The sequence below is a fragment of the Dermacentor variabilis genome, chromosome 1 (assembly GCF_050947875.1).
Source record: "Dermacentor variabilis isolate Ectoservices chromosome 1, ASM5094787v1, whole genome shotgun sequence".
Taxonomy (NCBI): Eukaryota; Metazoa; Arthropoda; class Arachnida; order Ixodida; family Ixodidae; genus Dermacentor; species Dermacentor variabilis.
This window is the reverse complement of record NC_134568.1, coordinates 26,135,662-26,163,303: the sequence shown is the minus strand read 5'-3', so window position 1 is coordinate 26,163,303 and position 27,642 is coordinate 26,135,662. Positions and strand designations below refer to the sequence as shown.

General features: G+C 48.1%; 1 protein-coding gene across 1 annotated transcript; it reads right to left on the bottom strand.

The window, feature by feature from the left end:
• Positions 1-254: 254 nt before the first annotated feature.
• Positions 255-27,096, bottom strand: LOC142570484 (nose resistant to fluoxetine protein 6-like). Its single transcript, XM_075678870.1, has 8 exons — positions 27,015-27,096; positions 25,573-25,738; positions 21,208-21,290; positions 18,991-19,113; positions 17,345-17,465; positions 11,706-11,895; positions 9,793-9,935; positions 255-704 (listed from the first exon to the last, which is right to left on the bottom strand). The coding sequence occupies exons 2-8, from the start codon at positions 25,582-25,584 to the stop codon at positions 483-485; spliced, it is 894 nt and encodes a 297-aa protein (XP_075534985.1). The 5' UTR covers positions 25,585-25,738; positions 27,015-27,096; the 3' UTR covers positions 255-482.
• Positions 27,097-27,642: the final 546 nt, after the last annotated feature.

The following is a 27,642-nucleotide window of genomic DNA, read 5'->3' as shown; positions in this document are numbered from 1 at the left end:
GGAGCGGAAGAACGCAGCAAAACGAGCGAAGGGGTAGGCAGCGAAATCCACCGTCGTCGTCAACTTTTTCCAACACACGGTGAGCGGACCGTGCATTAACGGAAACATTACTCGAGGTGCGAAATTAGAAGGACCACTCAGCGGCGCCCAATTGGACATCAATGGTTTCGAATTCGCAACTGGTAAGGAGTGCTTAGGTGTCCTCGGGGTTTTTTTTTTTTAATCATGTAGAAAAATAGGCAAACATCCCAGTTTATCATGAGGTTCGTACGTTTTCCTCACGCGTGTTTATTGAAACTTCTGCATGGTAATGAAAACTAGAGCGATGTCTAATTCTCCTATAGATGTGAAATATAGCGGCAGAGTGGCAGCTGTCAGGAGAAGTCGCGCTGCGCGCCATCCTCTGGCGCTTAAAGCGACGGCGGCAGCGGAGGTTTTTCTGAGCGATGTAAATGACAAAAGACGAAAAAGAACAGACGAGATCAAAGTTTGGACCACAGCGGAGGAACTTGGTTAGCTCCCAGTTTCTCCCCATTTGCTGCGCCGCTAGCATCCGGTTGCATCTCTCGCTTTGCGGGTCTTCCTCGTCCCATCAGTCTTTGGAAAATCAGCTTGTCCACTGCGGCAGTTGGTCCATCACAAGCGATGAACGCCATGTACGCCAAGATGTTGCTCCAGACGAACACACCAAAGAATAGGGTCACCTGAGATGATACGAGCAAAAAAAAAACGCATTAAAAATATTAAGGACAAAGCAGTGCCTGCATATATATTGAAGACACGTAACCATTGTGACATTTTTCGTCATTCCACGAGTTCCACAAAAAGAAAAGAAAGGAAGAAAAAAATAAACGTGAAGGACGCAGCCGCGCAGATACGCCACGAGCGTGATCGCGGGAAATGTTTCTCACACGCCGCCCTTGTAATATGATCCCCTGGCAAAGCGCCAATTTGTCATAACGCAGGCGTTACACGTTAACAGTACTTCGTCCCGTAGAAGCATGATGTTAGGTTAAATCATTGCCATCTAATGGCAATATCCGCTGCAAACATCCATGTCACGTACTTGTACTTTCGGTTGAATATTTTCGCCACTTTCTTCGTGTCTGTGTGTATTTCTGCCCTTCACTATAAAATAATAAACCATATGCCATCTGCGTTTGAGCAGCCGAAGCCTTGAACTTTGTGCCAGCTAGGCGCTAAACCAACTCTACCCGGACGGGCCAGACCCTTGCGAGGCGCGTTAGCAGCAGGTTATAATCGCTCATACCGTGAACGGCACAAGCAGGAAGTACCAACTGCATTAAACATAAGCCATGAAAAGCTTGCGTCAAGCGGGACTATCAAATTCACGTACTATGATTGTGAAAGCTATAGAGAAGTGCGATAACTATAGGTATTTCCGAACGCTGGCGCAGGGAATTAAAAAAAGTATTCAAAAAGACCATTCAACTGTATAAAAAACATTTACGCTGCAGAAGCAAGAACTGGTACTTTCGTAACTTGTTTCGTAGAGACTAGGGCCAAGTTTTTTTCTGGAAGCAATTTAGAAAACTTTATCAAAGTCACTCCCACCCTTCTCTCTAGTTCATCATAAAAACGGATGATGCCATTGTTTACGAGGAATAACCAGTCACCACGTTCCCTGATTCGCTTGTTCGTATTGCAAACAGCACACAGGCTCCAAACAGTGTGTGCTATCCGAAAGATAGCAATCGTGAAGGTCCACATCTGTTCGCCCTAGCTTCTGCTCAAGTAAGCTCAGCGTTATCTCAATAATTTTAAATTGTCCACGTAAACGACCTAAAACTTCGCCAAAGTCAGTATACTGTGGATTTACAGCTACCCTCTAACAGCGCCGAGTCCATCGTGCAAGCAATTATTTCTCGAGAAGAGGCCAGTTTATGCGTCAACCTCAGACGTCGCACATGTATTGGATCTTGTGCAGCAAAACGGTCATTCAAAGGGTACCTGGACACTGTGGCGTCGCCAGCAATTAGCTAGCTAAAGCGGAAGCCGGAACCGCTGCGTCTAAAACAGTCGACGTAAAAATACCGTACTGGCGAAGCGATGCAAACTTTGTGTTGACTTCACTCATGCGAGAGATTGCACAGTAGCTTACTGGGTTCAACCAGAGCATCTGTACGGGCGCCTGCGATAACTATACTCTGGCAGAGCTTCACGCCTCCCAGCTGAAGTCAAGCGAAGCCAAACAAGTATGCGTCATCGAATTTGCCTTGGCGTCGCCTTTGCTCGACGCTACGCAAAACTTGTCGGCCAGGCGAACAGCCCGATCTGTGAAGACTGCCAACTGTCTGAGACTGTACAACATCAGTTGTGCGACTTCCCTCTCTATGTGTCGTAGCGTAACATGCTGGCTTCCACGATGTCCCCAGGCACTGGAAAGGAAACATTGTCTGAAAGTGCTATTTTTTCCGCAGTGTATGACCACGCAGTAGGAACAACTGCAAGGGCTTGAACAGAACCGGACTGGACTCATGCCTTTTAGGAAACGTGGTTACGTGGTTATTTTATATATGCACCCCTTTCTCCTGTGCTCATCATGATAGTTCATCACTCTTCTTTTTTGTCCCCTTTCCTTTTTCCCCTATGCAGAGTAGCAGGTCAAAGCATACTAGCTCAGGCCGACCTCTTTGCTTTTCTTGATAATTTTTTCTCTCTCTGGCGTTGTATATAAAGGTTCTGTACTGAAGGCACTGGGCAGCGGGCATGGTGCTAGTGGATGAGAAGAAGACGACAAGGTGTGCTTGCTTCCCCGTTTCGAGATAGCACCGACCTGTTTTAAGCCTACCGCTGCAACCTAGAGCTAGTGCTGCTAGGCGAACACCCCCCGTTGCATTTGGTGGAGCTGCTGGGTTTCTCTTCAACATCCTGGAACTCCGCAGTCGGACGCTACTACCAGCTGTTACAATGGATGAACCGGGACCGTCCCAAGCTGCTGCTCCCGTGCCCCCGGCCATCGTCTGCTCTGGTGTTATCCGCCAGCGCGATCCGGCTATATTTAGCGGCACAGACGACCACGACGTGGAAGACTGGCTCGCCGAATATGACCGTGTAAGCGCCTATAATAAGTGGGACGACCGCGCCAAGCTCACAAATGTCATATTTTACTTGACTGACGTGGCCAACCTATGGTTCCGCAATCACGAAGCCGATTTTACCACCTGGTCGGCTTTCACGGCGACTTTGGCTGAGGTCTTCGGCCGTCCCGCAGTTCGCCGGCTTCGCGCTGAGCAGCGCTTGCGTGGTCGAGCTCAACGCCAGGACGAGACCTTCACCAGTTACATTGAAGACGTGCTCTCGCTCTGCAAGCGCGTCAACTCATCCATGGATGAAGCAGACAAGATCAAGCACGTCATGAAAGGCATCGATGAGCATGCCTTTCAAATGCTCGTCGCGAAGAGTCCCCGGACGATTGCCGAGCTCATACAGCTTTGCCAGCAGTACGACGAGCTGCACAAGCAACGTGCATCAACACGCGCTGCTCAGCAGGACACTGCGGATCTCTCCCCGTTGGACTTCGGTCGCGACGCTGCCGACATCTCTGCTTTAATGCCGGAGATAAAGCAGTTCATCCGCCAGGAAGTCGCACGCCAACTCTCTCTGGCGAATAGCGCACCCGAGCCGTCGACAACCCTGGCTCCTTCGCTTCGTCACGTCATTCAGACGCAAGTTGCCGCGGCGCTGCCATCTGCCCCTCCTCCGCAGCCTGCAGCTGGACCGCTAACGTACGCTGACGTTGTCGCGCGGCCTTACACTCCTCCGGCTCCTGATTCCTACCGGGCCACCGGCACCTTCCATGTACCGCCGCCACCTTCGCGTCCGATAGTCGTTCCTTACTCGGCTGCTGGAGCCCCTGTCGTCAACCCGTGGCGAACACCTGATAACCGGCCAATATGTTATTCATGCCATTTTCCGGGCCACGTAGCACGATTCTGCCGCCGTCGCAGCCCCCGTTTACCTGACAGTGGGGGTGCCTCAAGCTACAGGCCTGCTCGACTTCCGCGTCAGGACCAATCTAACCTTCCTCCGGACACCTCTTACAGTCGCCTCCCCTTCGATTCACGCCGGTCGGCTTCCCCACGTCGCCGATCCATTTCCCCGATGGTTCGCCGACCCAGCCCAGCCCGAGAGGAAAACTAGCAGTCGCAGTTCCAGAGGCAAGGACTGCGTTTCCGTCGAACATTTCAAGGCCTCATTCTGCGCCGGCGAACGAAATTGAACTGTCCGTAGACGGCGTCACCGTACACGCACTTATCGACACCGGAGCCGCCGTTTCTATTATTAGTGAGAAGCTCTGCCGCAATTTGAACAAAGTGACCATTCCCCTTACCTCTCTTTCTCTGCGTACGGCAACCTCGCATCGCGTTCAGCCTTCAGCGTCGTGCACAGCCCGGGTTGTCATTCAAAGCGTTATGCATGTTATCGAATTTGTCGTCCTGCCTCGTTCCTCGCACGACGTTATTCTTGGTTGGAATTTCCTATCTGTAAATCAAGCTCTTATCGACTGCGCTCGTTGCGAACTTACGTTATCAGTGCCGTGTTTTGACCCTGACGACCATTATTCTCCTAAAGTTGTTGCCGCCTCTGACATCGATATTGCACCTTTCTCCGCCGCTCTGGTTCCTGTGTTATGTAGCTCTGCTGCGAACTCATCTGTCCTTTTTACGCCGTCGACCACCTGTGCGCGCCGCCGGAACTTTCTTCTTCCGTTTGCTGTCGTCACTTTTTGCGAAGGTTCTGCTGCCCTTTACGTGTGCAATCCGTCCGCCTGCCCATCATCCCTACTCCGTGACGAGTGCCTGGGTACCGCTGAAGCCTTCGATAGCATTCTTCCGGCCACCATGTTTGGTGATACGGCATCACTTCCGATTTGTGCCGTAACTCCTCCCGCCGCGACCGATGCCCCTGTAGACGTCTTCGCTCGTGCCGTCGACGCAGAACTCACACCTGCGCAGCACACCGAAATCATCAAGCTCCTCCAGCGTTTTCGTGCCTCATTTGACATTGGCCAACCATCCTTGGGCCGGGCGTCCGCAGTCGTTCACCGTATCGACACCGGCCAGCAAACACCATTGCGCCAGCGTCCGTATCGTGTGTCGGCCGCTGAACGCCGTGTCATCGACCAGCACGTTGACGACATGCTGGAGCGTGGCATCATCCAGCCCTCTAACAGTCCCTGGGCATCTCCGGTTGTCCTTGTTAAAAAAAAAGACGGCTCCATTCGGTTCTGCGTCGACTATCGCCACCTTAATCGAATAACGCGCAAAGATGTCTATCCTCTGCCCCGCATCGACGATGCCTTGGACAGTCTGCAGGGAGCGGAATTCTTTTCCTCGCTGGATCTACGCTCCGGGTATTGGCAAGTGCCAATGGCAGAGGCCGATTGCCAAAAGACAGCCTTTGTAACTCCAGATGGGCTATATGAATTCACCGTCATGCCGTTCGGCCTCTGCAACGCGCCTGCCACTTTCGAGCGAATGATGGATAGCATTCTTCGAGGGCTGAAGTGGAAAACGTGCCTCTGTTATTTGGATGACATTGTGGTTTTTTCCACCGACTTTGCGACGCACCTCAGCCGCCTCGAGCAAGTCCTTGCGTGCCTCTCCACTGCAGGACTGCAACTCAATCTGAAGAAATGCCACTTCGGCGCTCGCACACTTACTATTCTCGGTCATGTAGTTTCCAAAGACGGTATCCTCCCGGACCCCACGAAACTTAGCGCCGTAACCGAGTTCCCCAAACCAACCACCATGAAAGAGCTTCGCAGTTTCATCGGCTTGTGCTCATATTTCCGGCGCTTCATCCGTAACTTCGCCTCTATCATCGCCCCCTTGACGCAGCTTCTCACCGGCAGTTCTGACCTATCAGCCTGGTCCCCGGCATGCGACGACGCATTCCAAGAACTGCGACGCGTTCTCACCTCTCCTCCAGTACTGCGACACTTCGATCCATCTGCACCAACTGAGATCCATACGGACGCTAGCGGTGTCGGGCTCGGCGCTGTTCTTGCACAACGCAAGGATGGCTTCGAAGAGTACGTCGTCGCGTATGCCAGCCGCACCCTTACCAAAGCCGAGGCGAACTACTCGGTTACTGAAAAGGAATGTCTGGCCATCATTTGGGCAATCGGAAAATTTCGTCCTTATGTGTACGGGCGTCCATTTGACATCGTGACCGACCATCATGGCCTATGCTGGTTATCTTCATTAAAAGATCCAACTGGTCGGCTCGCCCGTTGGGCATTGCGCCTGCAAGAGTACGACATCCGCGTTGTTTATCGCTCCGGCCGAAAACATTCAGACGCAGACGCTCTATCCCGGTCACCCCTGCCCTCCGGTCCTGTCCACTCGTCTATTTCCACACATGGAGCCTTCGCCCTCAACATTACCGACATGCCATCAGAGCAGCGCAAGGACCCATGGATCTCTTCGCTTATTGACTTCCTGTCTAGCCAGTCGCCAGCGCCAATTTCTCGGACGCTCCGTCGTCAAGCCGCGCACTTCATCATTGGGGATAACCTGCTGTACCGCCGCAACTACAATTCGAGCGGTCGCAAGTGGTTGCTTGTTATACCCCGACACCTGCGCCCTGACATCTGCGCCACGTTCCACGACGATCCCCAATGCGGCCACGCTGGTGTCTTAAAGACATACTCTCGCATCCAGCTTCGGTACTACTGGCGCGGTATGTACCGCTTCGTTCGCCAGTACGTCCGGTCCTGCCTCATATGCCAACGACGCAAGACGCCACCTCAACATGCCACCGGTCCCTTGCAACCTTTACCATGCCCCGCGCGCGCGTTCGACCGCGTCGGCATTGACCTATACGGTCCGCTTCCCACCACTCCAAGTGGCAACCGCTGGGTTATTGTCGCTATCGACCACCTCACGCGGTACGCCGAAACTTCAGCCCTAGCATCTACCACAGCAAAAGACGTCGCCAGTTTTATCCTTCGAAACCTGATTTTACGCCATGGAGCACCTAGAGAATTACTGAGCGACCGCGGTCGCGTTTTTCTCTCCGACGTCGTTGCAGCATTGCTAAAGGAGTGTCGCATCATTCACCGTACCACCACGGCATATCATCCTCAAACTAATGGGATGACAGAGCGTTTCAACCGCACCCTTGGTGACATGTTGGCCATGTATGCTTCATCTGACCACTCGAATTGGGATCGCATTCTGCCTTTCGTCACCTACGCTTACAATACCGCCACGCAAAGCACCACTGGGTTCTCCCCTTTCTTTCTCCTTTACGGACACGAACCTTCATGCACTATGGACACGATTCTGCCTTACCGACCAGATGCTTCGGAGTGCACGACTGTTTCTAGAGCGGCTGCTTACGCCGAAGAATGTCGCCAGCTCGCTCGTTCGTTGACATCCCAGGACCAGTGGCGCCAAAAGCATCGCCATGATTCATCTACTGCGGCTACGTGCTTTGCTCCTGGCTCGCTGGTCTGGTTGTGGGTGCCCTCTACTCCTCCAGGCCTTTCCTCTAAGCTCCTCTCCAAGTACCACGGTCCTTATCGGGTACTGAAGAAAACATCCGCGGTCAACTACCTCATCGAGCCAACGGAAGCGCCTTCCGACCAGCGTCGTCGCGGCCAGGAAATTGTGCACGTCTCCCGGCTCAAGCAGTGCCATGACCCTTCTGTGTTTTCGTGCCCTTAGGTCGCCAGGTTGGCTACTCTTTCGGTGCGGAGTGATTGTACTGAAGGCACTGGGCAGCGGGCATGGTGCTAGTGGATGAGAAGAAGACGACAAGGTGTGCTTGCTTCCCCGTTTCGAGATAGCACCGACCTGTTTTAAGCCTACCGCTGCAACCTAGAGCTAGTGCTGCTAGGCGAACACCCCCCGTTGCAGTTCCAAGAATAAAAGAGGCGATTGAACGACCAGTTTTATTGCGATGGCAATTATATAGACACCCCAAGCGCATTTCCGCCGTCGCCGTCGCCGTGAGGTTCCGTATAAAGTCCAAGGTCGCTAACACTATCGCCGCGCGCTCTGCGCTGTATGGGCGAGTGAAGGCATACGAGGGGAAGCCGACGGTCGCGGCGCCTGCGTGAATGAGACGAAAGCGGACAGGAAGGGTGCCGTCTCCCGTCATGCGCGAGGCACCCAACGTTGCGAGGCACCGGGGAGAGGGGAGAAAGGGGGCAGCGTCCTAGCTCCAGCAGCAACTGCACATGTAGCGGCTGGGCGCGGTCGCCCGGCTGTATCTTCAGAGCCATCTGGGTTGGGGGCAAAGTCTAGGTGCGTCGGCGGATGGTAGCTTTGTGCGTGCTGTGTGTTCTCGGCGCTCACTTTTCGTTGAAGCGACAGACAGCAAGAATGTCGCTTCGCTCGCTGCTGCTGCTGCCTTTCCTCACGCCAGCGTTTTGATAGCGAGTTTTAGCGGTCAACGAGCCAGATGTGTTCATGTTTGCTTGTGCGCGCGTGACACCATACTTCTTAATTTAGTTAGCTCGCCTATGTTTACAAGTTTATACACTCGATAACACTACTATTCTTACTTCGTTTGGCTGTCCAGTAATTTGCTTTCGCAATCGATGCTTCGCCTTTCGGGCGAAACTGCGACTTTTTTATACATTCAAAATCATACCGTCATTTCAGGTTGATATCGTGAGTAAAGGTTAAATTTAGCAGTGCAAATGGAAAAATAATCACTCGCGAATCTTTTGAGGATCATTTCTACATGTTTGAAGCGTTGATTACAACGAGCGTTCTGATGGAATTAACACATTGCTTATAATCTAACTAGAGCACTGCTGATTTACGAGTAGCTTCAAGTATCGTTTACATAGCTACTAAAGTAGCCACTAAAGGATACCGACCGGAACAAGTAAAAGGAAACGGGATTCGCTCAGCTTTTATGTCGCTTCGCTCCCGCATTCTTCGAGGCAGCGTCTTTGAGCCGTGGGTAGAGCAAGTATAATTCACCGATACAGCAAAAATTAGTAGAAATAGCCCATTTGTAGCGTATGCACGAGGCTGGTTTCTTTTTTAATGCCAAACCTATCTTACACTGAAACTACATGCAACAACAAACTTGCTCTATTAAAATTTGGAGTGAAATAACCACACGCCTAGTCTCACATTCATGAAGAGCGCCCTTAAACTATCCTCACTTGCGTGCCGCCACAAATATTGCCGGGTTTCTTTATTTCACAAACTCTACTGTATTCCATAGCTCCACATTGATCAATGTTCCCCACTCTCTTCTTCACGCGTTAACCGCAGTAAATACTAAGCTCTAAGGCTTGCCAGCATTCATTCAAGAATGGGATCGCCCATCCGGGTGAATCTCTTCTATGCAAGACATCATTGTCTCAGACATCAACCTAACACTGTATAACCAGGAGTTTTGTCTTATTAGTCTATTTACGAATTCAACCACTTTCCTCCGTAATGCCTTCGGACCTCGAGGGCACGCATAAATGAAATGAAAGAAAAAAAGAACGAAAAAAGCAGAAATTTACGGACACCGCAAACCCAGTTTCATGCGGTTAACATGCTGTAAAACTGCCCTGCAACCAAGGCGGTGCTATAAATCGCTGCAGCGTGGCCGTCGCTCTGCCGTACGACAAACAGAGCATCATTGCCCTGTGTATAGAGTAAATAAACGGCAGTGCTCATATAATGGCTTGCTAACTGCAGGACTTCAATAAAGTGAGCCAACATCAACTGCTGTGCTGCTAAAAAATGCTGACGTAATCTCGCGTCAGTTGGGACGAAAAGAAAGGCCTAGTGGTTGCTATGGATTTACCAGAGTAAAGTGAGACCATAGCAGGCGCTCCCTAGTAGTATGCAGCATCACCATGATGAAGGGGTAGTGTATGAGGTAGACCCCGAATGACAGCTTGGCCAGAGGCACGAATACGTCCGAGGAAAGTACTCTAGCAACGAATCCTGCAAGAGAGAGAGACAATGTGTTGAGTTGGAAAAGGCAAGAAAGTTATTTACCAAGTCACACAAACGTACAGGGTAAAGAAAGAAAAGAAGAAACGAAGAGAATGGGTTGAGAGAGAGGTGGGGTACGCAGAGGAATATACCTGAAGGGGTTTATGTACGGCTGCCACGCAGGCACTTTCAATCGCGATTGTGCCCAATATGGACTGAATTTGTCGACCAGGTCGAAAGCGCCCCACGTAACCAGGGTAGCAGACTAGTGAAGGACGAATCACAAATATCCATCGCATCTGTACATATAGAATTAAAGCTTTCTCTGCACACTGTATTCAAGAAATGTTGAAAGGCTTTTAGTTTCATACACCGATAATAATAACCGGAAACTGCTAAAATACGTTTTCCGTCTATCTGTTGCGTAGTTTTCTATTTCGGTTGCATATACCGTGACGAGAAACTTGCAATGGTTTTAGTTGCAGTGTAATTTAAATTCATGACTCTATACATATCACTAACTCCACTGGAAACGAAGATACAATGTAGTTGTTTGCTTCCTTGTGCTTCCAACATATATTCGTATCCGCATCAGAGAAGCATGGTTGAACAGTGTTAGACAAAACTTCGACGACGTGCTTTCTGTAACTACTCGTAATACGCTACGTGGAAGACTATCTCAATTTAACCCTCCTCTAAAATTATGACTTGTTCATGTATACGAGAAATCTATTTCCATAAACTCCCTACAGTTACCACTGAAAACAATTTTTGCCAAGTCCACACAGTGTGTGTGTGTGTGTGTGTGTGTGTGTGTGTGTGTGTGTGTGTGTGTGTGTGTGTGTGTGTGTGTGTGTGTGTGTGTGTGTGTGTGTCGACAGCTTCGCCGTTTACTAGTCTTTTATATATTTATTTATACGTTTGGTTGCTTGTTTGTTTGTTCGTTTACTTACTTCAGGCTCCGTAGCTTTGCACACCAAGGCAGACTTATTGTGGACTCGTACTGAAATTATGCACAACCGGATGAACAGTAACAATCACAATAATCAGAAGGGAAAATCGATGCTGCTCTTTATTCCCTGGATTGAATTTCGCTTGATTACGCAACATGTTTCATGGGATTACTGTTCGTGTTTGCTATTCATGTAGTGTTAGGTATATATTGCGCCATGGGGCTGTTATACCCGTGGGTTACTCTCCGCGTCATTTTTGTACTTTTTGGTCGTGCCTATCTTTCTTTCAGTTCTTCGTAATTCGAGCTAAATTCAATCCTTCAGATTGAATTCATGATCGTACTGAACTCTCTGGCTCACGGCAACGATTTTGTTGCTCATAAAATCGAGAAGTTGCTAAAGTCTGGTTTTGTAAAATGAGGTTTCAGTTTCTATCTATCTATCTATCTATCTATCTATCTATCTATCTATCTATCTATCTATCTATCTATCTATCTATCTATCTATCTATCTATCTATCTATCTATCTATCTATCTATCTATCTATCTATCTATCTATCTATCTATCTATCTATCTATCTATCTATCTATCTATCTATCTATCTATCTATCTATCTATCTATCTATCTATCTATCTATCTATCTATCTATCTATCTATCTATCTATCTATCTATCTATGCTTATATTGATACCTGTTTATATCTGTCTGTTTATATCTATTTATACCTGTCTATACCTATGTGTACATATCTAGATATCTATCCTTGTTTTTTGCTGCCATTTAGCAGAACACTGTGACCGACAAAACCGCGCCACAACTCTCACCGCCTCGGCCAGTGGCGCAAGCCAAAATGAACCAGGAGAGAAATATTGACCACAGGACGCGGTCAAAGAAGGCCGCGAGCAGTTTCACAGCTTCCGAGGTGGGATCCGGTCTTCTGTACCAGGGGTACTTCATGAGCACAACGCACAGCGCGCAGCTAATGGCCACGAACCATCCCGCCGCGTTCATAGCCTGGACCAGAGAAAGCGCACAATAAATGAATTATCGACAGGGACAATACTTAAAATTGCACAAAAGCGCGACGCTGCATATAGTTAAGGCTGGTGGAGAGCTCTTACATTACTCGTTTTCATCCATTTAGCGCAGAAACGGTTGGTCACTACATATTGGAGAAAAGGTAGGCCAAGCCCCACACGCAAGAAGCTCAGGCAAGTACAAGATCGCAAGTTTAATGTTAACGAAAGAACAACCAGCGCCGTTACGTCAATATGACGTCACGCGATGCAGGGTATTTTTCTTTTATTTCGGACCATCTTGGCGCAGGCCGAGTTCTCTAAGCTAGCACGTTTGAGTCCACGCTTCTTTTATTTAGAGTCCGTAGTAGCCCTTCACTGTGGTCCCTAGAATATTGGCGACTCTGCCGTCCGCCGACGGGAGCGAGGCCTGTTTCCGAATGACGGTGGCGGTGGCGCTGCGAGCAGTCCTCATGCTACGGCGCGGCGTTCGGCCGCCCGGATGCGTGTTGGCAAAGTGCGCACGCGTTCGGCGTAGTTTAGCCATTGCTTATTTCGTACGATTTTCTCCCGCCGCGTACTTGAATAGCATTGGAACAATATCGGTTACGTATGTTCTGAGAGGTTTTAGGTGCCTGACGTGGCATTCGTTCGCGAATACGTTTTTAAGCGGAAGCTTTAGCTCGGGCCCAAATCCGACGCGGCCTATCCAAATACGTGAAAAACGCAAAAACAATTTTCCGAGGTAACCTCTGAACCGATTTTAGTAAAATTTGTTGCATTTGAGAGAGGAAGTTAAATTCTAGCGACTGTTGGAAGCGGATTTTCGATATAGGGCCTGAGTTTTGATAAAAAGATTTTCAAAAATTCGAAAGTTTGAAAAATATGGAAGCACGAAGTTTAAAAATCACTACATCTGCATCAAAAACAGATATCGCGTTTCTGTAAACGGCACCCATTAGATCATTAAAAGCGGACAAATTCGATTTCTAATTTTATATCTTACGTGATTTTGTTAGGTTGTGTACAAGGGTTGTGCAAAAGGTGTATTTTCATATTACTAATTGTTTTAGTTTGATGTGTAACATATCATTTTTTTCCGCTTTAGATGTAATATTATATGCAATTTAGAGGATTGTGATATCATTTTTATTGACGAGTTACAGAGTTGTAAACTTGATAGTTTCGATTTCTAAAAATCTTAGATTTTTGCCAATTTTTTATAAAAGTTTATGATCTAAATAAAAAGTTCGAAACCATCAGTCACTAGATTTCAAGTTTTTCTTTTAAATGCAACAAACCTCGCCAAATTTGGTGCAGTGGTTGCCGAGAAAAACGAATTCTCCTTTTACATGTATTTAGTTAGCAACACCCGAGCTAAAGTTTTCTCTTAAGCTTGAGTTCCAGCCGTGCCCTGCGACCGCTCAAAACTCGGCGCAGCTATGAAAAGCGAAGTGGAGAGGAGGAAAGGCTAGGCGAGACTAAGTGAGACATAGAGAGGCAACAGCTACGGGCGCGCGTGGCGGCGCAAATGTTTGGGTGAGGAAGCGCGCAGTAGGGGATTGGCTGCGCCTACCGATGACCTATGCTCTGAGGTGCACATACACTCCTAATTGAGACTCGGCGTGCGCCGGCGGAATCAGTATCCGATCTACAGATAGGATGGGCGGACCTAGGAAGGTGCTCTCTCCCGAAGAAAAAAAGAAGCGAATGAGGAGGAGGCGGGGTGAGGAGGCGACCAATTAGAGGCCGCGCAGGCGCGAGTAGGAGAGGCGATGGGCAGGTGTTTGTATGCGGCGCGCTATTCCGAAAGATGGAATCCGCTCGTCCCGAGCGCCAGCGGGAGCTTGCACAAGAATGCGGTCAAGGAATCGGCGGCGGCTGTTGCTGCCTCAGCGACACAGCTGCTTGCAGACGTCGCAACCTACAGCTGTCACTACCTTAAACGTTGACGTCCGTCACCCCCTATGTCCTCCAAATGTAGTTCGCAGTGGGTGCTCTTCGATTTGTCGTCCCGGACTGGCTCAGGACTGTCCGAGTAGCTGCGTACACGAATGCTCATTGGCTATTTCTACTATGTTCTTGACTGTCGCTACCACGTTACAATAGTGCACTATCGGGCCGACGCGCGGTGGAGGTGAGGCACGCTTTAAGCACTCCCCATATACGTGGGCCGATCCCGAATATAGTGCATTACTGGGTCGACCGGCGGTGGCGGTGAAGCATGCTTTAAGCACTCCCCAGACACTGTAAACGGAAATAACTCCCAGGTAGAAGTATAATGCTTGTCCTCATAGCGACCCCTCAGTTGGGAGTTTATTATGCTCCGTATGATCGGAGTATATTTTTACTCCGTGCGAGCGGAATTTTTGCGTGGAACATGGGAGTATTTTTCAAATTTATAATTTTTTTCTTTGCACCGGACAGGGTTTTTCGAGGTGCAACGGGAGTATAAAAAGAGGTATCGCCTTAGTTTACGTGAAGATTTTTGTATGCAGAGGCTACTGGTCAAATTACGAAACACACTGAAGCCTGCGTCTAATTCAACGAAACAAGTCAATGAAAGCACATAAATCATGACATATGTAAACATTTCAGAGACGGCCAATGCAGAACTTTGAAAGACATCCAACGTACACGCGACACACAAGAAGCAACGCTGCCGGTATATATAGCCAGGGTACTGTGTGCCTCGAAACCACCTAGTGAGCAGCTGTGCTGTTTTCAGAATTATGACTCACATGCTCGCTCATACGAGACCTGCCTCTCTGAAATTAACACAAGACCTTAATCGACACAAAACTTTTATTTCAGAATAGCGAGAAAATGAGTTAATGGCATAATTTTTCAAAATTAGCATGTCATTCTGTTAGAGCTGAAGCGACTTCGCACACTGCTGGCGTTTTCGGCCAAAATGTAGTGCGTTAGTTACAGTAAGCTAGAAAAATGTAAGTGCGTGTGCTTCATGGCAAAATTAAATTTGTGCGAAATAGTCGTAGCGTAGCAAGAACTTATTAGGCGTGAGCATGACCCGCAGCAGCCGAAGTAACACCGAGAAGTGCGTAGTTGTACATTTTCTGAATAAAGTAGTGCCTTTCTAGACGGCACTACTTGCTCAGCTTCCAAGCAATCTTCGGTTGTGAAAAGGAGCTACATCGCTGATCTGTCGAGCGAATGCTAATAATATTTGGGGTTTTACGTGCCAAAACCACTTTCTGATTATGAGGCACGCCGTAGCGGAGGACTCCGGAAATTTTGACCACCTGGGGTTCTTTAACGTGCACCTAAATCTAAGCACACGGGTGTTTTCGCATTCCGCCCCCATCGAAACGCGGCCGCCGTGGCCGGGATTCGATCCCGCGACCTCGTGCTCAGCAGCCCAACACCATAGCCACTGAGCAACCACGGCGGGTTGAGCGAATGCTCGCACCCAAAACCAGCAAGCATGCTTCTAAATCAGTATCTGGGATAGAGCATAATCTAATGCAAGATAGGAAGCAACGGCGTGATCAAAGCAGAAGTGCACGATAACAATTCGATTCACATCGCTCAGTAAGAAGCTTTATTTACAGTACGCATACTTATGTCCTACCGTTTTTCTTGGGCGAGGATATCCTTACACAGATACATAGAAACAGTTGCTTGCACTCCGGTCTTTCTCACTGGCCACACATCACCGCAACAAACGTTGAGTATGCCATTCGTGTGCGACTAGCACGGACGTCGTCACTCGAACAATGGCTGCTGTTGCCATTGCTACGCGGTCCTTTCAAACCTTACACCGGACGTTGTCAGCATCTACTCACAAGTACATAAAAGTAGCGTTTCACGTACTGAAGAACACAAGCCACGGTCACGAAGCACGAAAACACAGTCAGATACATGTGCCGACGTCGCGAGTCAATGAGCTGCTTCGAGGTATACCCAAATGTATTTCCGCACTTGAATACGTTGCTCTTGCCTTCATCGTTGTCAGCAAAGTGAACACAGCTAACGTACTTGAAGCTGAGATACAGTGAGCTTCGGGCACGCCTATAACAGTTTCTGGAAGGAAATACGGAAAGCAAATTGACTAAAAGCTGTCACGGAACGCCACTTCACAGATGTCAAACAAGCTGTCAGCCATGAGCACTACCGACTTTGGCGAACGCGGCCGGTCGCTGGCGCGGCGCGCAGCCTCATTGGAAGCGCCCCGTGACCAACCTGTTTCGGCGGGGGGAGTTTTTTAAAAACTCCCTGTGTGGAGTTTTCAGGAGAACAAGATTTTGAAGCAGAGTAAAATCGCGTCATGTCGCCTTAATCCTCCCGCAGCTAGCCAACGCAGTGAAACGAGGGAGTGCCGCTGTATTGCTCCCATAGATCGGAGTACATATTCAAGGATGGAGAGGTTTTAGGGCACATCACCTGTTAAAAACTCCCAGTTGGGTTTATTTTCGTCTACAGTGTACGTGGGCCGATACCAAAGATAGTGCAATACCGGACCGACCCGCGGCGGAGGTGCAGTTTGCCATTAAGGGGTCCTCACACACAGCTTCGCTGGTAATCTTTCTTCACAGAGTGAAAGAGCACTGACTTATTTCTTTTATTTTTTGCTGAGCCGCATCACGAGCATGCCTGTGGAGTTGGGTACGAATTTTCTACCTTGCTCGCCGACTGTCTCAAAGCCAAATGAGGTTGCTCTCTCGTACGCTGCTTGCGGGGGTAGCTTGCAAAACGAAAATGTCTAAACACGGTTCACAAAACAGACACGAAAGAATTAACGGAAGCAGATTAGACAAACACACATAAAAAAGATTAGACGGCGCAATGTACAAGCAATGCGTCAATGGCAGCTGTCTAATTCTGAGAATTAGATTAGTCGAATGTTGGTTGCCCGGTTACGTGCGACTGATGCGGATGCTGCGCATGACCCCCCCCCCCCCGATCGTGTCTGTATTTACTCTCGGGTGTGTATACCAAAAATAGATCAGTTAGAAGGGCTACCTGTCTTGTCGTGCAGTGTTTTCTTTCGTGCCTGTGTTTTGTGCGCGGTGTTTTTTTGTTAGTTTTTTACTGGCAGTTATGTCTGACAGCAAGTACCAACTCATGCAGCAAGTTCTCGTAGATTCGAAGTCCGAAGAATGTGGTCCCCACAAGATGCCTTTTATTGGATTTATTGCTCGTTGCCCCCCCCCCCTCGTACTTCGATTCAGTATCAATGACTGTTGAAGCAGTGTTATAAAAAAGAACACAGCTTGATAATAAAATGCGTCTAACCATTTTTTTTACTTCGTTTGCCTCTGAAGTTTTTTTCTTGTTTTCTTTTGGGTGGGGGGGGGGGGGTTATTCTGCCGTTTGTGCGCGCTTGAGGCACGCCAGGGCGTGTGCACGAACGATCAGTCCTGGTGGTGGTGGTCAATGTTGACACAAGGCTACGTGCTTTCTTTCTTTCTTTGACGGCGACTCACCTTTGAAATTTTGAGATTCTTGAAGTTGTCCAGGACGAGGAGCGTTATGCAACCGCTGAAGAAGCATATCGCGTGGTAGAAAGGCCGCATGTAATATTTGTTCATGGTTTTCAACATGGCACTGCAACAGGAAAAAATACTGTGTTTTGCATGTTGTAAGAAATAATACCGCGCTAACGTACCCGCCATCAATTCACACACACACACGAAAGAGTTCTTAAAAAGTGTCAGATGTCATTTACGACTAAACATTTTTCGGCATTTTTTTTTTACCCAATAACCTCTGTGAACAAATGCGTGTTCTTTGCACAAATGCGTGTAGGGCATTTGTTAAATAAGGTTCCCGCATGCACGTGTAGAATACCCCCGTAACACGGGCACTTTCAAAGTCCTTTGAACCAAAGATCCTTTACTTCAAGGGAATACGCACGCTGTCACAAGGGCGCATAAAAAGGAGGCCTAGTTGAAGCGAACTTTGCGTCAATAGATTCCGCGTTTGTCCTTTGAAATATCAACGGAATACTCTTTTGAGCCTAGAGGGTGTCCGACAGCAGACAAAAAAATTCTCCATACATACGGAAGTTTAATTTTTTTCCCGCTAAAAACAAATTTCCGTGTATTACGGAAGTTTCTAAGCACTAAACGCTTTCATGACACTCCCCATATCAATGATGAATGCTCCGGTACAACAGCGCCGGCACGACCTGTCACCATCAGCAACACCGACGCAACATGGATGCCACGTGGGATTTGGTGATCGACTGGTACGCATCGAACTGTCCTCGTTTTTTTTCCGCGCGTCGTTAGCTTCCCCCCCCCCCCCTTGTTCCTCCTAACTTTTGCATTTTATGATACGTTGCGATTTCTGTTAAAAGCTTCAGCAGGGACTGCCTGGAGACCGTGTAGCACTGACACATATCCCTTGAACTAATGTTCCTCTGAAAGCTCCACGCTCCTTCAAAGGACCTTAGGATATGGCCGTGTGACTGGGGTATAAGAGAAAGAGAGAGTACTTGCCAGGCCCAAACTGTGTCAAATTAAATTCCGGGATTTGGTTACGAGACACGCCCTGACAGGCGACTCCGAATCGATGCTGACCACCTGGGGTTCTTTAACGTGCACCTAAATCTTCACAGCCACTGAACCGCCGCGGCAAGTGACCGCGTAATAGAAAACACATGCATATTATGCGCAAGTATAGAGCATGGCAGAACAATGAAATAAACAGTTCATGTCGCAGAATAGATAGGAAAGGAAAGCTAACTACGAAATCAAATCGAACACAATAATTGTAAAAGTAATATGATATAAACATATATGTCAGTATACAACAGTCGGCGTAAGCGTAAAACCTACGAAACTCCAAGCTTACAACGCGAACCGCACGAAATCATTGAAACAACAACAAAAAATGAAAGAAGTATAACCAAAGACCAAAATAGTAAACACAAAGTTATAGTTATATCCATTAAACATTTCGACGTTTAATGCACATTTCCCCGCTGTCATTCGGCTGCAGCATGCAGGCTTGTCTCAACGTAAGTTCATTATACCATGCATCGAATCACTCGCGGATCTTTCGTATTTACGTGTACCGTATATAGGTACGTCTGCTGAATCCGCTAGGAATGGTAAATCATGCTTACGTTTCTGTGAATGAAGGGAAGGTAATGAAGGGCAGGATATCAGGGTCCGTCGCAGTCCACAATGCGATGGCGCAGCCCAACACAGAAAGCCCGATGAACGCTCCTATGGCCAGCCTTTTCTGACTGTGCGGGATTTCATGTTCAGGGCGTTAGAACGATGGCAGGCTCAATTACGACATGCACACACATTAAACGGGACGGGCGAAAACATTTCGGGGCGTATGTTAAGAAAGCCGGCGGTCGCCGCTGATAACTGATGACGTATACGCTGGCGCCGGCCAATGAAAACAATGTTGTTACAAAGCAAAAGGTTCATGAACGCTGCTTCGGCGTCTCGACTCACGCAGGGATGATGCATGCATGAAACCATTAACTCTTCACATTTCGTCGAACGTACAAAGCTATGTTCTTAATGCCATTAGCATTCTTTGGATACTTCAAGCAGTTCTTTTTTTTTTTGTCTACCGGTGTGTAACCAAAAATATGGGCCGATCTCAGAGGTAGTGCACTCTAAACATGCGGGTCGATTTTGTAGGTAGTGCAATAATGTCTAATGAAAGTAGTCTAATAATGTGGGCCTAACGTCTTCCACGAACGGTATTCAGTGAAAGATTATGCAGATTCCACGCACTGTGAGGATCTAGGTTGTGCGAAGCCTTTTGCAGATATACCTGGCTATCTATCATTGTTTAGGGTTCTGCAAAGTGCTACCAGGTGGACCCACATGTTTGTGTGTGGGCGCAGTTGCGTGTGTAAAGCGAGCTCGTGCGTGACGTCATCAGCGACTACGTACGCACCTATGTCTGTGTCAAGTGGACCGTGTTAAAACGACGACGGCCATTTGAACTCCAGCGAAGAAATTTTAAAGCATCTATACTTGGGGTGCTCACGAAGTCGGTACAACGTTGCAGAATTTCTCGCAGCGTGCTACGAATAAAATGCTGATGAATGTGGGCCAGTCCGGGAATTATTGCAGTTTAACACGGTGCCTCAGAAAGCGAACTGCCACAAGGAACGAAGACGATGATGTGGTAAGGGGCGAACGCGCCGAGCATTTCAAAGAACTGGCTGGCTTTGGAACGACGGAAGCATATGCGTGCGATCGTTGCCATATTGTTACAGCACCGGGCTGCTTGTGCTCGATGAGTAGAGGTTTGATTCCACCGTGGGTCCCCCATTACTTTATCTTCATTAAAGCGAGGCGAAACAGGAACCTACCTAGCTACCTACCGCAAAGTGCCGAGAATGAGGGAAATAATGCTATGCGTTAAATATGAAAATTCGCTAAAGTTTATCCAGTGCTGGGCTGAATCGAAGCCACGTCATACAGGTTTCTCAAGCGCAGCAGCCCCACGCTATACCACGCTGCGCCACGAACGCGCGCGGGGAAAGATTAATTCTCATTGTTTGGACTCACAGGTTTGTCACGCATTCCGGAGGCTAAGCACGGACTTCTCATGTGCGCCCCAAGATGGCACAGCATGTACAGAGGGAAGCGCGAAAGAGGAGCCGGCCTGCAGTAGGTACACGCCTCGTACATGACGTGTTTAGGTGGTACGTGGCTATACACGGTATGCATCATTTGCCTCAATACTAATCGCATTATCGACATTCACCTTAAAACAAATTCTGGCAGATGTTTTATTTTTTTTTTTTCATTTCTTACATAAACGCTTTTTTTTTCTTTACATTGGCCAGCCGGCTTCGCTAATGATATGTCCTATATTACGATTAACTGCCACCAGCTCTCACGGACAGTTTTAGCCTCCTTTTTTTGACTATGGGCCCAGAAGATACTGCCCCACAATATCACTCGTGTTTCCTCCAAATTAGCCCAGAAGCGTTGAAAGGACGACCTAGGGCCGCGTTTATTGGCTTCATTATCGAAGGGCGCTTTACAGAGGGTCTTCATTTGACTCGGATGCGACATCTCAGTGTATAAAGGAAGTTTTGTGGCAGTGTATTGAAGCTGCGTGTGTCGACCATGCGAACTACAGAGAATCATACTTCAGCGCATATCAGGGGGAAAATAAAGAAGGCTTCGGCGTGAGTAGTTTTCATCTTTTCAAAAGCTTAGGTTTAGAACGTGTGACGAAAATAAATACGGCAGCCACTGATATGATGAACACCCAGCTCGCCATCTACCGCTGCCCGTTTAATAAATTTGTCCGGTATGGATGGTCGCTTAGTCAACGTTCCAAACTACTATGAGCTCACCTTTTCAGCAGCTGTAGAACCAGCAGAGAAACGACGAAAAGCTGGAAATCTGCAGACACATACCATAGATGGATCATCACGGTCTGCGAATGCATAAATAAATAAATAAATAAATTGCCATTGGCCTCATAATTTTTTTTTTCAAGGACAGTCAAGAAAGCGAAGCTACCCTTCATTATCTGCGCATAATTTCGAAATGACAAACATTCTTAGTCCTGTTTAAACTTTTCCTTAAAGAGTGGTGACAGGCCGCAGTATTGAGACTATCTCTGAAAAACTAACAGCAAACTGGCCCCTTAGAACAACTCCCAACGGGAGCAATATACCTACAGCGACACCAAGCGGCCGTAAAATGAATAAAATCATTCATTTCTCTCTCTTTTTTTTTTGTACGAGTACCGTAACCGGTGAAGTCCAAGCCAACGCCGACTCGGCGCTATTCTAAGGGCTTCAGTCATGAACACCAATTCGTCTGTTGACGGTTATAGTGCAAGTATTTGACCGTTTTGCAAACGCGCTTTTCGTCATCCTTACAATTGAATGAATGTAGCGTTTTGAAAGGTACGTGGGTACATTACTGGCACGTCTGCTGAGAACTCGGTGAAAGCTATCTTGAGAAAAGGCCACTTTTCGTCGCCAAAAATTTGATGTAGAATGCCTATAACGCGTAAATTAGGACCCCTTCCTTTTGACGGGACACGTCTTTAATTTCGATCAGCATAGAGGCAACTTGAAGAAACCGCATGCAACGAAATGCAACGAAGATGTGTGACAGAAATGTCGCTTATACATTTGCAACCGCACCACACACGCGGTCTTACTTTGGTGTTGTGTAGATGAAAGAAGCCGTTACTTGATCATGCAGGTGTCACGCGCAGTATGCGTGGTGCAGGTCATGCGCAGATCATGCGTGGCGCAGTAGTCGCGCCACGCATGACGCTATCGGAGCTAAACATACCGTTTCGCTCGGCGTTCAGAGAGGCGTAGCTCGGGAGCACGTTTGTCGATCCGAGCGGGAGCGGTCGCGTTTGAGCGATCACTCAGCCAAAGTAGATATGATCCATCAAACTTAAAACCCGTGCTCACCGGGAGTTATAAGGCTTACAAGTGCGCTATGTGTGGCAGAAGTTTGACGGTTGCTGGGCTGTGTGTTCGACACCGTAGGGTCTAGACATGGCCCGAAGAGACTTGGGTAGCAAGACAGAGGGATGCCAATTCTCGCCCACCACCTTCGGCCATAACGGGCCAACTACGAATAGGGAGCGAGCCCGATTGTAAGATTAGACCGTAGGACCCCCCTCTAACTGAATCATAAGTTAATGTAAGCTTTGTAATGCATGAATAAATGTCACTTGTGCATTTGGTTACGCCATCTCTGTAGCCTAGTGCCTATACACCCTCAGCAGCAGCATGCTCAAGGCTTTTTCACGTACCCCACTGCGATTGCGTCCCCGATACAGCCTACCCAATAAATATTTTTTTACGATTTCTGAAGAAGCCGCACAAAATATCAGACGGCTGCGATAAAGTGCAGATGACTTCGGCTTTGTATCATTCTATTTTGTTCTAGTTAACTTCAGCGTGTTGCAATGCTGCAGGCGCACAGATATTGTCACATAACGAAATAAACGCAAAAAAATAGAAATATTGCTATTTATATTGCACGAAGCACCAAATCTTTCAAATTTCTGAAACAAATAAATGTAAATTCCACTGCCAGAGTTCAAAGCACCAAGAACTGTAGTAGTTCTTTTAATAGCCATAAGCGAAGCAATTTAACTACGTACGCTGCATCAGCAAAGGCACTAGCTGCCGCCAAGTTCGTGGCAAGATAAAATTATTTTCGGCAGATTATTTCACCTACACTATACAGTTGACCCACTTTTCTACATGTAAATGCCTCCAACAATTCCAGATAGAGGCGTGAGAAATCCACGCAAATTCACATTTGTAATGGGCTGCAGGTTTCTAACAGGAACCGGAATGCGCCACACCTGTGTCGTAATCCTCCGAACAGAATGGTGCGTGGGCTTTTGTTTGTATTTTCAGCTGTTTTCGCATGTGCATTGGTGTATTGTTTTGCAGACATGATCGTCACCGCGTGATCTGCGCACCCTCTGTGTAGTGCCCAGTCAGGATGAGGGGCCCTTTAGGGAAATCTTAACTTTATGAAACGACAGCAGAACACTGTGGCCACACCATTCATCCGACATATGTTTCTTCCGGACTCTCGCCTGCTTCGCACGTTACAGTGCACTGTATAGCATGATAGAAACGAGGTCTCTGACAAAGGTGGCACTGTTCGCCATGGCGCTGTAGAGTTACTGCATAGGCTCCCTTTAGGGAACCAGAGTTGCTTCAAGGTAAGCCACCTTGAGTTACAAAGTGTGGGAATTCGCGACTCTCACGCGCCCCCTGATATGTTGTTTTCTCACGTAGCTCCCGTCTCCTGTAATCCGGCTTCGCCGCGTGGCTTGACTGCGGCGGTCGGTATGCTTGCAGGGTAGTACGAGAGATGGCGCGAGTGTTGCTCTGTTGCACGTCACCTAAAGGCGCAAAAAGGTGAAGGCTCTTCCTCTTTGGCTCGGGTTCGGAAAGCGGCGCGGACGTTCTGCGCGTGCGCCGATCCATGCTTCTGCGAGACCGTCTCGCGAGGCCTACCCCGGAATGGACGAACACGATCGTTCGAACGACTGGTCGTTCGCGTGACCGTACGCGCGAACGACCAGGCGTTGGTGTCCAGCATAGGGCGAACATATTCGCTCGTTATCCGGTCGCGGTGAGTCGGACTTCCGCGATTGGTCGCGCGCCCATATACTTTGTGGATAGCAACTCGGCTAGCAGGCATTAGTCTATGAAAGGTGCAATAAATGCCGTTGTGATTGTTTGCACTACTGTGTTGTCGTTACTTTGTCCCAAGAGCACGGGTGAGAACCCCGCAAAAGTTATGCGGGAAAGCCACTCCAGGTAAGCGTAGAAACCGCGTCCACACGGCGATGCCAGCAGAACTTCATTTTTTTTCTCCATCCATACCCTTCGTGGCGCTTCCGTTCCTTCTTCAATAACGTGCATTGCGAATGCTACGGCTGAGCGGGGCGTGCCCACAACGCACCAACAACTGACCATCCCCGTGAAACGCAGTTCAAATTTGATCGTGGATGTTCACGTAAACGCCACTACTCGTGATTTTAGCGCTTACAACGAGCCAAACGCGGTTGTTTTCAGCGAGCCGCAGTGCGCTCAGCCAGCGGACTCGTCGCGGCACCCCGCGGTGGCCCCGGTATGTACTCTACGTAGCAGACCGCAGCTACGTACAACTGTATAGTGCGCATACGCAGCGTTTGCTTTGTGCACGACAGGGCTTGAGTGCGCGCTCGCGCTCATATGCTCCAGTCTGGCCGTGCTACGTGGTGTGCAAACCGGATTTATCCTGCGCCCGCTTGACCGATGGATAGCAGCCACATCCACTGCGCAGTCCGAAGTTTTATCAATAGCTCAATACAAAGAGAAGTCTGCGAAGGCGTCTGACAAGGAGCGACCAGGAGTGACCGCGCACTGGCAAGCGTGCGTGCGGTTTGACCTTAAGTTACCCATGGTTCGAGGCTAGTTGAGTGTTCAAAACTAGTCGAAATCGGCTTTACCCGACGGCTACGACACCGATAAGCAGGGCGGCCAAACTGCAACTCCTACGCGGGTGGCCACGGCCGAGTGTAAGCAGACGATTAGTCGACTTCTTCCAGAAGTAAGTATTTATTATAAAAATCCGAAAGCAGATTTTTGCTTGCTGCAGCCTGCTTATTAAACTGCGTCAATAAATATACACAGTAACAGTAGAAAGAAGCGCACTGATCCAAACACCCCTCTTGATAGATGTCAACTATTGGCCAATAGCAGGTGCGTATGGGAACCTGCCGTATTACGAAATAAAGCGTCCAGAAGAGAGGGAGGAGCAGGCTTCTGTCGAAAAGAGAGCGCTTGAGAAAAATATGACTTCGCGCTACGCTTGCGAGCTCTGCGCGGCGCACAACTGTGAAATTTGACTGAGCACTGCTAAGCACGAAGACACAGGATCAAATCCCGGTCGTGGCAGTAGGATTTCGTAGGCGACCAAATGCTAACACACCCGTGAACTTGTACATTGGGTGCACGTTAAAGACGTCTAGATGTTCAAAATTAATCTGCAGTCCCCCACTACGGCGAACCCCATAATCAGATCGTGGTTCTGTAATGCAAAACCCCCGAGTTTAACTTGGAATCAGAGCTGTGTCAATTAATACCACGTGAGTTGCTTCCATGTGCTGTTGCGCAGAATACCAACGCCCTTTTACATCCGTAGATTAGGCTGAGATCGGCCAAAACTCTTACCCTTTCGGTCATATCAAAGAAATTTCTTATCGGAATGATCAAGTGCCACCAGTTCTCCCCAATCTCTTCGTTGAACTTCTGGAAGAACGTTTTGGCATCCGGTCCGGTTACAAAAAGTGGAAGCACGAAGATGCACGTGATGACAAAGAATATTGGAACGCCAGTCCTGCGGCGAAAATAAATATAGAAAGTAAAAAAAACGAAACTATAGATGCGCTCATGTCCCTCTACGCATTCTCTCCCCCAGCATAATACTAATAAATCTGGCCACATCAAAGTATTGTTTAGCGTTTCACTGAAAAGAAGCGGTTAAATTTAGCGGACAATTAAAAAAGACATTAGCAAGCCCCAGGAGTGCACCAAAACAGAGGCTTGCCGATTTTTAACCCTTTTCCTCTGCATCAAATGACAATTTTATATATTAATTCTTCTTCTCAAAAACAAAGCTTTGGCGGCGGATCTCATTGTTAACAACATTAACCGTCCTATCTGCCCGGTATTTATGTCGTTTTCTCACTAAACACTCTTCAAAGTATACTTTGAAAGGGCCTATTGTCAGCAAGTTGGAAATTGGGAGCAACGTTCTCAGCACCTGTGGAGCGGGTGAGTTTAGCGGTCCCGGCATCTTCCTACAACCTCGTGGATGCCTCCGCTCCGATTTGTCTTATGACAACATACGCACGCTCCATTATCGAAGACAACTACTTCAACCAGGGGCGGCTTGCACGAACATTCAATAACGAAAATAATAACGAATTTAAGAACGCGTTCTTGAATGTTCCATAGACAACGCCTAGTCCGCACAGGAACGCGTTCTTAAATTCATTATTATTTTCGTTACTGAATGTTCGTGCAAGCCGCCCCAAGTTTATCGCGACCTCCCGACAATCTGCCGGCAGTGCTCTAACGCCTGACTCTAATAGCGGTCGCTGTACCGTCGGTGTTATAGAGACTTTTTTCCATTCATACACGAGAAAGGATCGCTACGAAAGCAGTACGGAATTAAAAATATGCAGAGCTGTAGCAAAAAGCGGTCTCGCTCAACCGCCCCCCCCCCCTTCCTGTAATAAACGTACAACGGTGCCCGCACATTTCCGTAAACATTTTGTGACTGTCTGGTCAGAAACTAAATGACTGGTCTCGCCGCCGAGTTGGAATCGCGAAGCACAGTGAGCCACCGGTGTCCCGCTGAGAGCCGCTGCAGGGAATCGCACGATCTCCTGTAATACGCGCTAAATAAATGCGAGTAAAAAGAGGTTCGTTTTAAATTTTCCGAAAAGTCGAGAAAGGAGTTCTACGACTATTTCGACAAGTGGGATGAATCGAAGCAAAAGCCAGTTCACTGTGACGACAGCCCACTCTATATCTTCGTATTTTCAAGACCCTACTTCTTCCCCCGCCCCTTAGAAGGGCTGAAGAGTGCCCACCGCAGAACATCTTACCTGATCAACCTTCGATAGACAGCGATTATGAAGACCAGGATCCTATTTCTCTTTTGCTTTGTGACTGCGAGGCACAGCAGAAATCCACTGGAAGGATAGTCGAGAAGACGCATGAAGCGAAGGTTTAAGGGCTGCAATTATCAATAAATCAGTCAACCAACACGTTTATATATAGAATGAATATTTTAATTAACATGCCTGCCTGGTGCAGTCGTCTTAGCCCTTTATTGACGAGTGTTGCCTATACAGGCAACATACCAGAAAAAAGAAATTGTTGGTGAGTTTCGGTATTAAGTACGGAGTCTCTGGCTAAATGTTTTCGCTTAAGACTGAACAACAGGCAGTAAGGTTCATTTGTTGGTTTATAGCGTAAACACAGGACGAGGAAGGAGTTAGTCACGCGACTCGCTTTCCTTTGACAGCACGGCCAGAGGATGCGGAGCGATGCAAGATCTCCGGCTGCAGTGGCGGTACACATGTGATGAGAAGCAAATAAAATGTGCACTTATGATGGGACCTGCTCGTAAAATTTTCAAATGAAGCCATAGGTGCCTTGGGTTGAAGCCCGCTTCCAACTTTCTGCCTGATGTTTCTCCCCTGCTGTTTCTCTCATGCTTTCTACCGTATA

What these genes read in the sequence shown, in the direction of transcription:
- LOC142570484 (XM_075678870.1), bottom strand. An exon ending in GTTCTACAGCTGCTGAAAAG is followed by an intron (nt 19,114 to 21,207) that starts GTGAGCTCATAG and finishes AATCCCGCACAG; the next exon opens with TCAGAAAAGGCTGGCCATAG. An exon ending in TTGCGCCACTGGCCGAGGCG is followed by an intron (nt 9,936 to 11,705) that starts GTGAGAGTTGTG and finishes TCTCTCTTGCAG; the next exon opens with GATTCGTTGCTAGAGTACTT.